The sequence below is a fragment of the Rhinoraja longicauda genome, chromosome 1 (genome assembly GCF_053455715.1).
Source record: "Rhinoraja longicauda isolate Sanriku21f chromosome 1, sRhiLon1.1, whole genome shotgun sequence".
Taxonomy (NCBI): Eukaryota; Metazoa; Chordata; class Chondrichthyes; order Rajiformes; family Arhynchobatidae; genus Rhinoraja; species Rhinoraja longicauda.
The window spans coordinates 81,677,314-81,693,989 of NC_135953.1; the positions used below are offsets into that span (position 1 = coordinate 81,677,314).

The window sequence follows — 16,676 nt, forward strand, 5'->3', positions numbered from 1 at the left end:
AATCAGATCATGAGTAGAGCTAAATTACAGAGGCTGCTTCATCCAGCAGCCAAGTCCTCTCAGGCTTCTTTAACAACAGTGACCAAAGACAAGTTTATCTTTTGTACTTCCAAAGAGGAAGAAAGATTCTAAGGGGAGTAAGAGGCAACCGTGGCTGACAAGGAAAGTTAGGGACGGTATAAAATTAAAGAAAAGGTGTTTAACATAGCAAAGAGTAGCGGGAAGCCAGAGGATTAAGAAACTTTCAAAGGACATCAGAAGGTAACAAAAAGGGCAATACGGGGTGAAAAGATGAAGTATGAAGGTAAGCTCACCAAGAATATAAAGAAGGATAGTTAAAGCTTCTTTAGATATGTTAAGAAAAAAAGATTAGTAAAGACAAATGTCAGTCCCTTGAAGACAGAAACATTTGAAATTATTATGGGGAACAAGGAAATGGCAGAAGAGTTGAACAGGTACTTTGTGTTTTCCTTAGTGAAGACAGAACCAATCTCCCAGATGTATTAGAGGACAGAGGATCTAGGGAGATAGAGGAACTGAAAGAAATTTGCATTAGGCGAGAAATAGTATTGGGTAGACTGATGGGACTGATGTCTGATAAATCCCCAGGGCCTGATGGTCTGCATCCCAGCGTACTCAAGGACATGGCTCTAGAAATCGTGGACGCATTGGTGATCATTTTCCAATGATCTGTGGATTCCGGATCAGTTCCTGTGGATTGGAGGGTAGCTAATGTTATCCCACTTTTCAAGAAAGGAGCGAGAGAGAAAGCCGGGAATTATAGACCAGTTAGCCTGACATCGGTGGTGGGAAAGATGCTGGAGTCAATTATTAAAGAAGTAATAACGGCGCATTTGGAAAGCAGTAAAAGGATTGGACCAAGTCAGCATAGATTTATGAAGCAGAAATCCTACTTGACTAATCTTCTGGAATTTTTTGAGGATGTGACAAGTTAAATGGATGAAGGAGAGCCAGTGGGTGTAGTGCATCTGGACTTTCAGAAATACTTCGATAAGGTCCCACACAGGAGATTAGTGGGCAAAATTAGAGCACAAGGTATTGGGGGTACGGTATTGACATGGATAGAGAATTGGTTGGCAGACAGGGAACAAAGATTAGGAATAAATGGAAATCTGTCAGAATAGCAGGCAGTGGAGTGCCGCAACTATTTACAAAAGAATATAATGATTTAGGTGATGGAATTAAAAGTAACATGAGCAAATTTGCAGATGACACAAAGCTGGGTGGTAGTGTGAACTGCAAAGAGGATGCTAGGAGTTTGAGTGAGTGGGCAGATGCATGGCAGATGCAGTATAATGTAGATAAATGTGAGGTTATCCACTTTGGCGGCAAGAACAAGGAGGCAGATTATTATCTCGATGGTGTCAAATTAGGAATAAGGGAAGTGCAACGAGACCTGGGTGTCATTGTACACCAGTCACTGAAAGTAAACATGCAGGTACAGCAGGCAATGAAGAAAGCTAATGGCACAGGTTACTGATTGTGGATGATCAGCCATGATCACAATGACTGGCAGTCCTGGCTCGAAAGGATAATGGCCTCCTCCTGCACCTATTTTCTATGTTTCTATGATGAAAATATTTGAGATAGAAACATTAGCCTAAATAAATGGGAGATTTCACTTCTCAATAATGCTAGGGTGAATTTAAGATACACTGAAAGAGTGCACATGACTTTTCATTAATACCCCAAAATAAACATAGTACCCCTGATAGTGGAGCCCTCCCTCAGTCCTGCATTGAAATGTTATCCTCGATTACATTCTTGTGTTTGCTGTTGACTTTGAACCCACAACCTAATACGACACGGTGGCGCAGCAGTAGAGTTGCTGCTTTACAGCGAATGCAGCGCCGGAGACTCAGGTTCGATCCTGACTACGGGTGCTGCACTGTAAGGAGTTTGTACGTTCTCCCCGTGACCTGCGTGGGTTTCCTCCGAGATCTTCGGTTTCCACCCACACTCCAAAGACATACAGGTATGTAGGTTAATTGGCTGGGCAAAAGTAAAAATTGTCCCTAGTGGGTGTAGAATAGTGTTTGTGTGCGGGGATCGCTGGGCGGCGCGGACCCGGTGGGCCGAAGGGCCTGTTTCTGCACTGTATCTCTAAATCTAAAAAATCTAAATCTAAAAGTAGAAAGTGCCATCATTAAACTAAAACTAACCCATGAAGGAGGAGATAATTCCTCTTTTCACAAAATATTACAAACATTTTCCTGATAATATACATTCTTAAAGATTACATTTTATTTACAATTATTTAAATGTGGAAAATCCATTCTCTCACGAAGACTTGATTCTACGATTGGTCAATAATTCTGACAAAACCCCACTTTAGTTTAGTATAGTTTAGAGATACAATGCGGAAACAGACTCTTCGACTCACCGAGTCCTTGAAGAAATCATACCAGTTCTAGCTGCCAGAGGAAGTTTGCATGTAGAGCAAGAATGTCAGAGAATCAGCAGCACAGTTGACCATCTGTTTTCAACCTATTTAACATCTGAGTGCACTGCTCCATTGTGAATCACGGTTCAGGGAATTTACTACCCTGCAACACTATGAGCTGTCTTGTCAAGGTAATTGATGAAAAGTTCCAAGCTATCAGTTCAAGAGATTTTAATTTGGAATTATCACCAGATTGTAAACTATCAAATCAGTCAAACAATGTCCCAGGAGATACAAAATACTGCTAATGCTCATTTTCAAAAAAGACACAGTATGTCAGGCAGCATCTCTGGAGGACATGGAAAGTTGGCTATAGGAGAAAATATGTCATTGCACTCCAATGAAGGTGTGTGATGTTTCACGCTTGAAGTTCTTCTGCACATTCTTCTTGAATGATGTCTACTGCTTAGATAGCAAAGACAATTTTTTAACCATGGCTTCAATGAGGTTTCTTGTGCACTATGTAGGAAGGAATTGCAGATGCTGGTTTCAATTGAATATAGACACAAAATGCTGGAGTAATTCAGTGGGTCAGACAGCATCTCCGGAGAAAAGTAATAGGTTACGTTTCGGGTCAAGACCCTTCTTCGGACTGAGAGTCAGAGGAAAGGGAAACGTGAGATACAATCGGCGATGTGGAGAGCAAATGAATGAAAGATATGCAAAAGTAACAATGATAAAGGAAACAGGCCATTGTTAGCTGTTTGCTCAGTGAGAACGAGTACAGACAATGAGACTCAACAAGATGACTTTGAAGCTGGTACAACTTGGGTAGTGGAGGGAAAGAGAGAGAGAGGGAATGCAGGGGTTACTTAACTGAGAAATTAATATTCATACCACTGGGTTGTAAGCTGCCCAAGCAAAATATGAGATGCTGTTCCTTCAATTTGCGTTTACCCTCATTCTGACAATGGAGGAGGCTTAGGACAGAAAGGTCAGTGTTTTGGCAATCGGGAGATCAGGTAGGTCCAGGTGGACTGAGCGAAGGTGTTCAGCAAAATGATTGCCCAGTCTATGTTTGGTCTCGCCAATGTATAAGAGTCTGCATCTTGAACAAAGGATACAATAGATGAGGTTGGAGGAGCAAGTGAACCTCTGCCTAACCTGAAAGGACTGTTGGTGTCCTTGGACAGAGTCGAGGGAGGAGGTATAGAGACAGGTGTTGCAGCTCCTGTGGTTGCAGGGGAAGGTACCTGGGCAGGGGGTGGGAAGGGTGGGAAGGGATGAGTTAACCAGGGAGTTGCGGAAAGAACGGTCTCTGTGGAAGGCAGAAAGGAGTAGAAATGGGAAGATTTGACTAATGGTGGAATCCTATTGGAGGTGACAAAAATGTCGGAGGAATATGTGCTGTATGCGACTGCTGATGGGGCAAAAGGTAAGGACTAGGAGGACTCTGTCCCTGTTGCAACCAGGGGGAAGGGGAACAAGGGTGGAGCTGCGAAAGACTGTGGAGACACATATGAGGGCCTCATCTATGATGGAAGAGGGGACCCCACCTTCCCTAAAGAATGAGGACATTCTTGTGCACTGTTTCCTTTTACCAAGCTAGATTAGGTAAAAGACAACAATGCACAATGATCACCATGAACATTTCAGATAACAGTGCTGGATCACTCTAGTCAAAAAAAAAGTGTATTTAATTATCAAAGACATCTGCTGTCATAAAGAATGTTGTACTCCTTCATGTTTGCAGAAAAACAAAGTTAAACCTTTGTGCCTTTGCCTTTGGCGTTATGAACAGAACAATAATTATTATTATATCCTTCCTTTGTCCCGCCCCCCTAACATCAGTCTGAAGAAGAGTCTCGACCCGAAACGTCACCCATTCCTTCTCTCCCGAGATGCTGCCTGACCTGCTGAGTTACTCCAGCATTTTGTGAATAAAATAATTATTATTATGTACATTAGATTGAAAACACAGTTGCCAACTTTTCTGTGGTGTTGTTTTATAAAACACAGATTCGCAAAAAATATAACATAACTTACTTCCAAAAAAAGCTGTTCTATTATCAAATTAACAATGACGATAAGACAAGTCATGGTATGGATCTGTTGGGAAAAATTAAGTTAATGACATGGTTTTATATTTAAAGTAAAGCAAATGAAATGTTTGCAACTTCAATCATTAGAGATTTTGCCAAACCGGCTGCAATTAAATTTGCTGCTCCAATTATTTTTTAATGCGGTCCTTAAATCATAATAACAACTGATTCAAATAATAACAATCAACATATGTAAAATGTAGTTTCCATGGAATGATATTTTAAATTCTGGATTGTAACCATCACATCAGGGGTGTTCACGTTGTCTTTAGATAGATCTGAGCTGTTCTAATTCATTAGCATCACTTATATTAGACACATTATATAGAAAGCCAAGTTGCCAACATTTCTGTGGTATTGTTTTATAAAATTCTGGGTTGCATAAAATATAACATAATTTACTTTAAATACTAAGCAGTTCTATGCTAATATATTCTGTGGTTTTGATCTGAATAGGTAAAGTGTTATTATCAAGTTTGATCCCAAATATGTCACTTCTAATTAAATCTACTAGTAAATGAAGACAGATTAAAACTAATCCTAAAATCGGGCAATATTTGGAACTCAAATTACATCTTAATTCCAAGATTGAACAGTCAGTCAGAACAATTTCATATAATTCAAACAGGCCTAGATTTTACCATTAAATATTTAACGGATATCTTGACAAAAAGACTTGGAAATCAAACAAAAATATCCAATTTTTTTTGTGCTATAGTTCATCTTCTGCCAACGCATCCAGATAGTCCATATCAGCGTAAAGCAAGAATCCAGAAAATAAACTGTCAGTCCAGTTAGGATCAGAAAACAGACCATTTTGTTCATACTCAAAGATCTCCAGCCACACTTCATCTTCAGGCTTCAGGTACATAACAGTAGATCCTGAAGATACGTCATGATTCCCAGTATTGGCATCAAAGGTTTTTATGCGATATTCTCCATTGTGCACCAGTGCAAGTGCAAGATGCTTATTAGCCAAGGTAATGTCATAAGAGAAGTAATAAATCCCTGGAAAGGCACATATAAACTTTCCAGTGGAAGGGATGTAATGGCCGCCCTCATTTAAAAGGATTTTATTGAATATAATGGGTGTTCTCTCTGTTGGGTAACTGGTGGTTATGCCAACAGAAAAGGCAGATTTGAGCACCAAACTCCCACATTTACAAAAACCAGGTGGTCCAGGGTCTCCTTTCTGTCCTTTATTTCCTCTTGGTCCTGAAGATCCTGTTGGTCCATTTTTCCCCTTCAAGCCACTCAGTCCTTCAATTCCGGCTTTACCAGCTGGTCCTTTATCTCCTTTATCACCCATGTCTCCGTCACTTCCAATTTTTCCCCTTATCCCTGGAATAAATCAGAGTGATGACATTTTAGTTTATTCACACTTGATGGAATTGATCACCAAATGTGTGAAAAATCCCATACACCAACTAGGGTAAAAAGGAATTTATCTTAATTTTCTTTTTTATTTATTCCCATGGATATTCATGGGGAAAAAAAATGTTATTTAATCTGTTACCATAGCAGGTTTATATACTGGAATGATTTCCAATGAAGTTCAGTTGATTTCCCATCTGTAATATATTGAGAGCTCCTTCAAGCAGGGAGTAAAACATGATCATTGGCACAAATTATCTTATTGGATTATGAATATGTCTTCAACAAATATATCCTTGTTTATCATATTCTATTGGGCCAAGATACAAACATAAGCTTACATTAACTCTTAAGTAATTGAAAATTACTCCAGATACAGGAATCTTAAAACCAGAAAATGCAGGGACAATGCAGCAGACCAAGGAGCACTTCTGGAGAGAGAAACACCTCCCCCCCCGACCCCCCGACCCCCCGACCCCCCCACCCCCTCCGCCCCCCCGCCCACCGACCACCGAGTCCTTACCGACACTAACACTATCCTACACACATTAGGGACAATTTATAAATATACCAAGCCAATTAACCTACAAACCTGTACATCTTTGTAGTGTGGGAGGAAATTGAAGATCTCGGAGAAAACCCACACAGGTCATAGGAAGAACATACAAACTCCGTACAGACGGCAACCGAAGTCAGGATCAAACCCGAGTCTCTGGCACTGTAAGGCTGTAGCTCTACTGCTACTCCATCCTGCCTGCTGTGGTCTCACATTTATGGCTAATTTTCCTTAAAAGAAGATTTTGGTTTGATTCTACATTAAGTGGGCACTTTTCCCCCCTCTGTCCTCTCTGACAAATATTGTGGATTGCTGTGAATTATTTGATTAATGTTTATTGAGTGAAGCAAAGCAGCAAATGGTCCATGAGGCAATTGTGCACTGCTGCTGGAAATGCAAAATATAATCTATTCCCTTGCATTGGTTATCTTGAAAGAATACACATTCTAAGCTGACAAATTAATGGATAGTTCAGCATTTGTATCATTGGAGACATGCCAATTTCCCCCAGTCTCCTGAGGAAGCAGAGACATTGGTGTGCTTTTTAGTCTGTAGCTTCAATGTGGTTGGTCCAGGGGGTTATTAATTACGCCAAGGAACTTGAAGCTCTCAACCGTTTCCACTTTGGTACCAAAGATGTAGATTGGGGCATGTGTTCCACTATGTTTCCTGAGGTTGATAACGAGCTCCTTCATCTTACTGACTTTTGAGGGAGAGATTGTTGTCCTGACACAATGTTACTAAGCTCTCTATTTCCTTTCTGTTCTCGTTATTGTTCAAAATCTGGCCCATCACAGAGGTGCTATCTGCAAACTGAGTTACAGCAGAGTTTGACTGCACAGTCGTAAGTATACAGGGAGTATGGTAGAGTATGGTAGGGGGCACCGGTGTTGAGAATTATTGTGGAGGATATGTGGAGTTCTGTTTAGTTTGTCAAGTGTACCAAAAAACAAAAGCTTTTTTGTTGCATGCTAACCAATCAGCAGAAAGACAATACATGATTACAATCAATCCATTAACAGTGTATTGTAATCATGTATTGTCTTTCTGCTGACTGGTTTAAAAGCTTTTCACTGTACCTCGGTACACTTGACAGTAAACTAAACTGAACTGAACATATCCTCCATAATAATTCTCAATGTTTCAGTTCAAGGACACTGTCAGATACTGCCTGAGGTGTTAAATATTTCCAATATTTTCTCTTTTTATTTCAGATTTCCAGCATCTGCAGTTTAAATTTTTTTTTTTTCAGTGATCCAGATTATCAGGTAATGCTGCAACTGCACTGGAACAACATGGCTGGATGTACGACTAGTTTGATGCACAGGTCTTCAGCACTACAACAAGGGTGTAGTCTGGCATCATGGACTTTGCTGTAACCAGTGCTCTCCAGATCAAGCTTCAAACAAGTTTCAACGGGTCTAACTAACAATGTGCATCATGAGATTCCCAGCTTCAAAAAAATATAGACTAAATAATGCTTAATGCAAATTGCAAAGGAATTATTCATGACAATTGTTTTCTGTAGCTCATAAAAATTACTTTTTGGATGCATTAAAGTACCTAAAAAATACAATTACAGACAGTACGGGAGATCAGCATTTAACCAGGGTCTCAGGAGTTGTGAGGCAGCAACTTTACTTGCTGCACCACCATAACTGCCTGGGAATTTACCTCACCAGTAATATTAAAAATGTTGCCCCCCCCGATGCAAAATTAGAAGTTACCCTTCACATGCTTCCCTGGACTTGTTAGCCAAAGTTCCCTGAGGCTATCTTCACATCGGTCATGCTGCCATTTCCAAATTTATTTTATTGAATGCATCAAACATTTATGGAGCTTTTGGAATAGCTATAGTCAAAGAAACAAGGCCACGATTCAGCATAACCAAAACAAAGAAATTATTAAAGATAACAAAAACAACTCTTAAATAGTTGGGATTAATCAGCAACTGATTATCCGCCACAAACTTGTGGAAGTAACATCAATTGTTAGGGCTCAAGAACATTTTTGTGAAATGTGAACTACATTGTGTGTTGGCAGCCTAGGGATGGACATTCCAAACTTCTGATGAGGAATTTGTCTTCAGGTAGAAGACTGTCTTCAGGTAGAAGATTGGCTTCAGGTAAGAATTTGTCTTCAGGTATGAAGGAAGACATATTCAACCAATAATTATTGCAAAATCAAGTAATATGAAAAAACACAGTTGGTGGATAGTGTACTTGTGGTAGAGACTTAAATCGAACACGGCGGCACGGTAGCGCAGCGGTAGAGTTGCTGCTTTACAGCGAATGCAGCGCCGGAGACTCAGGTTCGATCCTGACTACGGGTGCTGTACTGTAAGGAGTTTGTATGTTCTCCCCGTGACCTGCGTGGGTTTTCTCCGAGATCTTCGGTTTCCTCCCACACTCCAAAGACGTACAGGTATGTAGGTTAATTTGACTGGGTAAATGTAAAAAATTGTCCCTGGTGTGTGTGTAGGATAGTGTTAATGTGCGGGGATCGCTGGGCGGCGCGGACTTGGTGGGCCGAAAAGGCCTGTTTCCGCGCTGTATATATATGATATGATATGATATGATATGAACAGCAGAAAGTTGTTGTTGTTTTCAGCATATTTAGCGTAGCAAACTGTCCAAGGCACTTCACAGGGAAATTATTAAATTAAGATTCACATCAAGCACAAGGAAATATTAGGACAGATGCATAAAAAGGTTGGTTAAAGAGGTAGGTTTTAAGAAATGCTTTAAAGGACTTGGCAAACCTTTGGAGGAAAATTAACAGATATTGCTGTCTTTGAAGATAAAGATTGTGCCTTCACTTTGCAGACCTTCATCATGACGATGGAAAGTATGTGGGAGTGTGAAACCTCGTAAGGTCTTGAAATTATAGGAAATAAATTATATTTGAGAAGATGTTAAAGGTGAATGAATGTGTGCGGTGTTGCAGAGAAAACCATATGTCTTCTTTGTGTCCTGTGTTCTATCTACTTAAATAAACCTTATTAAATCATTTGGATTTGAATGTAGTGAGGATGTGAATGGTGTTATGTAAATACATGTTTTATGTCTTGCTTTTCCTTTCCAAATTATACTTTCGTTCCAGGAATCTGAGCCTCATTACTCTGATTAACTGGGAAAGTTATAATGATTTTCTCTGATACTGTTTCAATCACAAGAAGATGTCGTGGTGGGAAGATCAGCATTTGCTTCCCGTCCCTAACTATTGTTGAGAAGGTGGTGATGAGCCACCTTCACAACATTCTGCAGCCCTTTTGGGGATAGTGTTCCCAGTGTATTGAGAGGGAAGTTCCATGATTCAGAGCCAACAACTCGGAATGAAAGCAACATATTATCGAGGATGCTGTATGACTTGGAGAGAAACCAAGAGTTGATTATGTGTCTGAGAAGTTTCCAGTCTGAAGAAGGATCCCAACCAGAAATGGCATTGGTCCATTTCCTCCACAGATGCTGCCTGAACTAGTTGAGCTCGTCCAGCACTTTGCGTTTTGAGGTAGTTATGTTCCTTTGTGCTGGCTGTGGTGGAGGTGGCAGGGTTTGGAGATGCCGTTGATGTAGTCCAGGTGAGTTCTGCGGTGCATAATGTAGATGGTGCACCATATTGTCAAGATGTGCTAATGGTGGAGAGAGTAAATACTTTGTGTGGTGGATGGGCTGCCAATCAGATGGGCTGCTTTGACTTGGATGCTGCCAAACCTCATCCAGCCAAGTGGAATGTTTTCCAGTGTCTTTCAACTTGTGCCTTGGTGGAAAAGCTTGAGGAGTCAGGAAAGATACAACTCACCACAGGATACCCAATCTTGGACCTAATGCTGTGGCTGCCTTCTTTACCACCTTCAGGGAGTTTTACACTTGCACACCAAGAAGCCGCCATACCTCAATGTAGAAACAAAGAACAGCAGATGCTGGTTATACCAAAGACACAATGTGCTGGAGTAATTCAGCTTGTCAGGCTGCAACTCTGGATCAAAAGGATAGGTGACGTTTCAGGTCTGAAGAAGGTCCTGACCCAGAACATCACCTATCCTTTTCCTCCAGGGATGCTGCCTGGCCCACTGAGTTACTCCAGCACTTTGTGCCTAGCCTCTGTACCTCAGTGTGTCTAAGGATTCTGTAATTTATTATATTTTTTCCTCTTACATTTGACCTCCCAAAGTGTATTATCTCACACGTCCAGTTTACAATTACATTTCTGAGGGTTTAGAGCAGCATCCCTTTGACAGACAGAACCACCCACAAGCCTACTGAACACAATGCCTATGTCCCATTGAAAGATAGATTATTCAATCATGACACATACAAAATGGTAAATTTTATACCCTTTGCCTGTCCTGCAAAAAGAGTGGGGAACTCAAATATTTCAATTCCATGAGCCTCAGTTTCAGAGAAAATCTGTCAAAATGTGGCCAGGAAACATAATGTATATATTTTATTTTAAAATGCTATTAACATAAGATGTCATAAAGTGCAAGTTGTATTAAAGGTAAGTTCAGCAACGTCTGTTGGCCTGAATGCAATCAGATATGAATAAGACAAATTTGAATGTTTCTGTTTAACTTCCCCCAGCTTTACTGAATAAAATAGAACGACAATGCTTGATCTTGTTCGATAAAGGATTACGTGCTGACTTTAATGCAGATTTCAACAAAAACAAACACATATGATATTTGTCATCAGCTGGATAGAGCTGTCAGCAGTGCGGGGAAATCCCTTGCAGAGCCCTGCCTGGGCTGAACATCTGGAAGGCGTGGAGTTGAAAAGCACTCCACTGCTCATTACCCAAAGAGGATGAAGAGTTTAGACATGAGCTCATGTGGTCCTTCAAAAGGCAGAGCCAATGTGGGTGAGAGTTTTCTGCAAAGTGTAGTGAGTTAGAACACAAAGGGTCAGAAATGATGTTCCTTTGCCTTCCCTAGCTCCAGATAAACAGTGAAGCGCAGCATAAAATGGCTTTTCCAAGAGCCGGGCATTTCTGTGCATTGAAGCACCTTTTTGGATACATGACCCCTGATCTTTTGACATGATAATGATTTTCATGGCATCTTTTTTTCAAGGAAAACATATTCAGTGCAGGGGCTCTTGTTATTTAAGGAAGGTACCACTCATCAGGAAATACATTTTGTAGCAAATTTCAGACATTCCGGACTTATATGCAATATCCTGCCACAGGATAAGAACTGTGTTTCCAAATGGATGCTGAGACCAAAATTGTAAACAGAAATAGGATAAGCTCATTTTCAGGCGCAGTCCACTGTTTCTTTGGAGCTGTGCAAGGCAGAGTGTGAGCTGCTTATGTGTTATGTTTATGTGTTTCTCCTCCTCTTTCTTGCTCTCTCAAACACACACACACACACACACTCCTTTCTCTCCTTTGGTCTCTCTGATTCTCTCTCACACACGCACTCACACGCACTCTCACACACGCACTCACACGCACTCTCACACACGCACTCACACGCACTCTCAGTCTCTCACATACACACTCTCTCTCTCTCTCTCACACACGCACTCTCTCTCTCACACACGCACTCACACGCACTCTCACTCTCTCACATACACACTCTCCCTCTCTTACACACGCACTCTCTCTTTCACACACGCACTCTCTCTCTCTCACACTCTCTCTCTCTCACTCATGCACTCTATATTTTTCTATGTAAATGTCATGCCCCATTGTGTTTTCCTATGTGCGTGACAATTTCCCCAATTGTGTTTTCTTATGTAATCAGTCACATCCCATCATGTTTTTCTATGTAAACGCCACGCCCCATTTTGTTTTCCTGTAAACAGTCACCACCCTTTTCCTACGTAAACAGCCACATCCAATTATCTTCCTACGTAAACATTGTTTTTCCCCATATAGAGTCACACCCTATTGTGTTTTCCTATAAACAGTCAAGCCCCATTGAGTTTCCTATGTAAACCGTCACAACCCATTTCTGTCATGGTCCCCCTCCCATTCCCAGTCTGACCTTTCTGTCATGGTCCCCCTCCCATTCCCAGTCCTACCATTCTGTCATGGGCCTCCTCCAGTGCCACAGTGAGGCCCACCGGAAATTGGAGGAACAGCACCTCATATTTCGCCTGGGCAGCTTGCAGCCCAGTGGTATGAACATTGACTTCTCCAACTTTAGATAGTTCCTCTGTCCCTCTCTTCCCCTCCTCCTTCCCAGATCTCCCTCTATCTTCCTGTCTCCACCTATATCCTTCCTTTGTCCACCCCCCTGACATCAGTCTGAAGAAGGGTCTCGACCCGAAACGTCGCCCATTCTTTCTCTCCTGAGATGCTGCCTGACCTGCTGAGTTACTCCAGCATTTTGTGAATAAACAACCCATTAGGTATAGTCACTTCCCATTGTGTCTTCCTATGTAAACAGTCACGCCCCATTGTCTTTCTATGTAAACTTTCACCGTTCCATTGGAACTTATTGCACTTATTTTCTATCTTTCTACCTTGTTTTCCAAAGCAGTCATGCCCCGTTGTATTTTCCTATGTAAACAGCTACACAATTTCCCCTATTGTTTTCTTTTGTAAACAGTCGTCCCATTGTATTTTCTTATGTAAACAGTCACGTCCCATTGTTTCCGATGTAAAGTCACACCCATTTTTTTCCTATGTTGTCAGTCACACCCCATTGTGTTTCCCTGTGTAAACAGTCATGTCCCATTGTGTTTTCCTATGTAAACAGTCACGCCCATTGGTTTTTCCTGTGTAGACACTCACACCCCATTGTGTTTTCCTATGTAAACAGTTACATCGCATTGTGTTTTCCTATGTCAACAATCACGCCCCATTGTACTTTTCTATATAAAGCCATGGCTCCATAGTTTTTTCCAATGTAGACAGTCATGTCCCATAGTTTCTTTCCATGTAAAGTCATGTCCCATTTTATTTTCCTATGTAAACAGTCACACCCTTGCTCGTTGCAGATCTCGGTGGTGTGCAGCCCAAGGGGGCAGTGCTGCACCGAGGCGTGACCCTCACCTTCCTCGAGTGCACCAATCTCTTCTTCAAGGGGCAGACCCAAGAGTGGCCACAACTGGGTGCCAGCCAGCCCTACCGTGCCTACTACATCTGCCGTGGCTACCTTGTGGCCTCTCCCACTGGCTACATGGACTTCACCTCCAGCCTTGAGTTCGGACGGAGGGCCAGGAGCAACGAGAGGGGCGTGCTGGTGGAAGAGGAGGACGAAGAGGGAGGAGGGGGAGAGGGACCGAGGCTGCCGAACTTCCTCCTGGAAGGAGAGCCATACGAGGAGCTGTCAAGGGAAGTTCTGAGTGTGAGGAGCCACACGGATAAAGTCCTCAACTTCCGCTTTCTGAAGGGGGTTTACCCTCACTCCATGGAGGAGCAGATAGACTGGGCCTGGATCATCAGTTGCTACCTGACCTGCATCCTCAACGATCCCATGGGTCTCCGGTAGAAAGACCCAACCTGGACCGCCCATCCTCGGCGAGAGAGAAAGAGGTGGTAAATGGGTGAAAGATGGAAAGAGAGAGGGATGGCTGTGTTTTAGAGAAAGGGTATGTGTGGGAATGTGTAAGAGAGGGTGAAGGGGGAGAGAGGGAGGGTGTGTGAGAATAATTGGGGTGGGTGTCGAAGAGAGGGTGAAGGGGAGAGAAATGGGCTAAAGATGGAGAGAGAGAGAGGGATGGGTGTTTAAGAGAAAGGGTATGTGTGCGTGAGAGAGAGGAGCGTGTGTAAGAGAGGGTGAAGGGGGAGAGAAGGAGGGGGGTAAATGGGCTAAAAATGGAGAGAGGGGGTAAATGGGCTAAAGATGGAGAGAGATGGGTGGGTGTGTATAAGTGAGGGGCGTAGAGAGAGAGGAGTGTGTGTATAAGAGAGGGTGAAGAGGAGAGAGGGAGGAGGGCATATGGGTTAAAGATGGTGAGATAGAGGAATGGAGGTGTGCAAGAGTGAGGAGGCGTAGGGAAAGTAGAGCATGTGTGTAAGAGAGGGTGAAGGGGAGAGAGGGAGTGTGTGTGAGATTAAGAGGGGTGTGTGTGTAAGAGAGGGTGAATGGGGAGAGAGGGAGGAGGTATATGTGCCCTGGAACATAGTGATGGTGGTGCTGGCTCAAAGGGCCGAATGGCCTACTCCTGCCCCTATTTTTCTATATTTCTATGTTTCTATGACTCTTTGCATACTTTGTGCATGGTACGCAAAACAAAGAATTTCACTGTGATACGTCACATGTGATAATTAAGTATTAATCATTCATTCATTCATTCATTCACTCACGAGAAAAGGCATTTGCATGTGAAGTGTAGACATTCAAAGGCAACCTCACACCCTTGGAGATTTACCTGGTAACCCCCCGCCAGGAATGCCTGACTGTAGACCTGGAGGGTTTCAGTGTACAACGAACATGCTGCCTGTGGGAACTGCTTTGCAACAGCCAGTGTAATTCCCTTTGAGCTCTGGGAGAATGATCTTAATAAACTGCATCTGCAGCAATGTATCCAGTTGTAGACATGGCACTTCCAGGAATGCATGTTGTGCAGATTCACCAGAATGATACCAAGGTTCAAAAGATAATTTAGACAGCAGACTAACAGAGAAACATACAGTATCCCCTTCAGTGTGTAACTTTGGAGGTGGGGCTAATGTGGGAAAAGCTGGAGGGACCTAATGGAGGTGAAGAGATTATCTCCACTCTGGGGGAGATAGTCAGGTGAGGCAGTGAGAGATGGGGTGGCGCAGTGGTGCAACAGTATAGTTGCTGCCTTACAATGTCAGAGATCTAGGTTCGATCCTGACTACGGGTGCTATCTGTATGGAGTTTGTATGTTTGTCCTGCGACCATGTGGGTTTTCTTCGGGTGCTCCGGTTTCCCCCTGCACTCCAAAGATATACAGGATTGTAGGTTAATTGGCTTCAGTAAAAATTGAAAATTGTCCCTAGTGTGTATAGGAGAGGGCTAGTGTATGGGGGTCGCTGGTTGGTGCGGACTTGGTGGACCAAAGGTCCTGTTTCCGCAATGCATCTCCAAAGTCTAAAGGTCAGAACATTGGAACAATAATGCTGGGTCATTCAGGGCATTCCTCACACTGTAGGTAATAGAAACCTATGGCTCTCGTACTCAAAATCTCCAAAAGCTCAGTTAGTTTATGCTTTATGGGAAGCATTACATGCTTCCCAGATGCACCCAAAGGATTATTTACAGAACAGATTTTGAAAGTTAAGACGATGGCCTGTTTCCTCTTCCTATTATGCTTATTGGTTCCAGCTTGAGATACATTTATGATAAGTGAATTAAATATGTGCAAGTTAGAAGCATTCCCATCAAAGGAAAGAAAATAATCAAGTGCAGACAAAGTGTAGAATGAACAAAAGAAATGGATAAGCAACTTACTGCAGGCTAAATAAATATTTATGAGCAGACTGCTGAAGGATAGACAGAGAGGAAAGGGAAGGGAGAGAGGAAAGGGAAGGATTGGGCAAACATAAAGGGGAGGGATATGGTGAGAAAAGAACAAGGGAGGAAATGAGCGGAACACAGTGAGAACACCAGGGAGAGAGTAAAAAGTAAACTACTAGAGAAACTCAATGGATCAGGCAGCATCAATGGAGGTGGAGGGGTTGAGATCTTGCATTGGGACTGATTTGCTGATCTGCTAAGTTCCTCCAGCAATCTGTTTTTTTAACTTCAGTTTATAGCATATGCAATCACTTCTATCTACACAAGGGAGAGACACAGAGGGACATGGGGAGAACATCGGGAAAGGGGTCAGAGTGGAATATTGAACAAATATCAGGGAGAGAGACAGAGAACAGGTGTAAACAGTGAAAACAGTGAAAAGGTGAAAACAGTGAGAGGGACAGACAGGGACATGAGATGACCATGTTCAGGGAGAGAGATAGACAAAGTGAAACAGCCAAATGGAAGGTTAGAGGCACATATTCAGATAGCCAGTGAGATGAAAAAATGACACAAAGAAATCATTATTGATAAAAGACAGAAGATGAATTGGAGCAATAACCAGAAAGGAACGGAGAGAATTAGTAGCAAAAAGTAATGCAAAGCGAAGAATATTGATCAAAGACATAAGGGAGCATAATGTTATAATCTTGATATACTGCTACAAAATAAATTTTGTGCATTGAACACGTGTCTGAAAATATTTCTGGATGTAAATTGGCTGCCACTTTTCTTATGTTACAACAGAGAGTACATTTCAAAAGTACATCAATTGTAAAGTTTGAAATGTCTGATGTTGCA

The 16,676-nt window shown here is 42.1% G+C and overlaps 1 protein-coding gene across 1 annotated transcript in view; it reads right to left on the minus strand.

Moving 5' to 3' along the window:
* Positions 1 to 4,741: 4,741 nt before the first annotated feature.
* The window catches only part of c1qtnf7 (C1q and TNF related 7), a 42,782-nt gene continuing 30,847 nt past the window's right edge, over positions 4,742 to 16,676 (minus strand). The window contains exon 3 of the mRNA XM_078411000.1: positions 4,742 to 5,847. Within this exon, the coding sequence (XP_078267126.1) occupies positions 5,219 to 5,847 (629 nt within the window). The 3' untranslated portion in view covers positions 4,742 to 5,218. The remainder of the gene's footprint in view (positions 5,848 to 16,676) is intronic.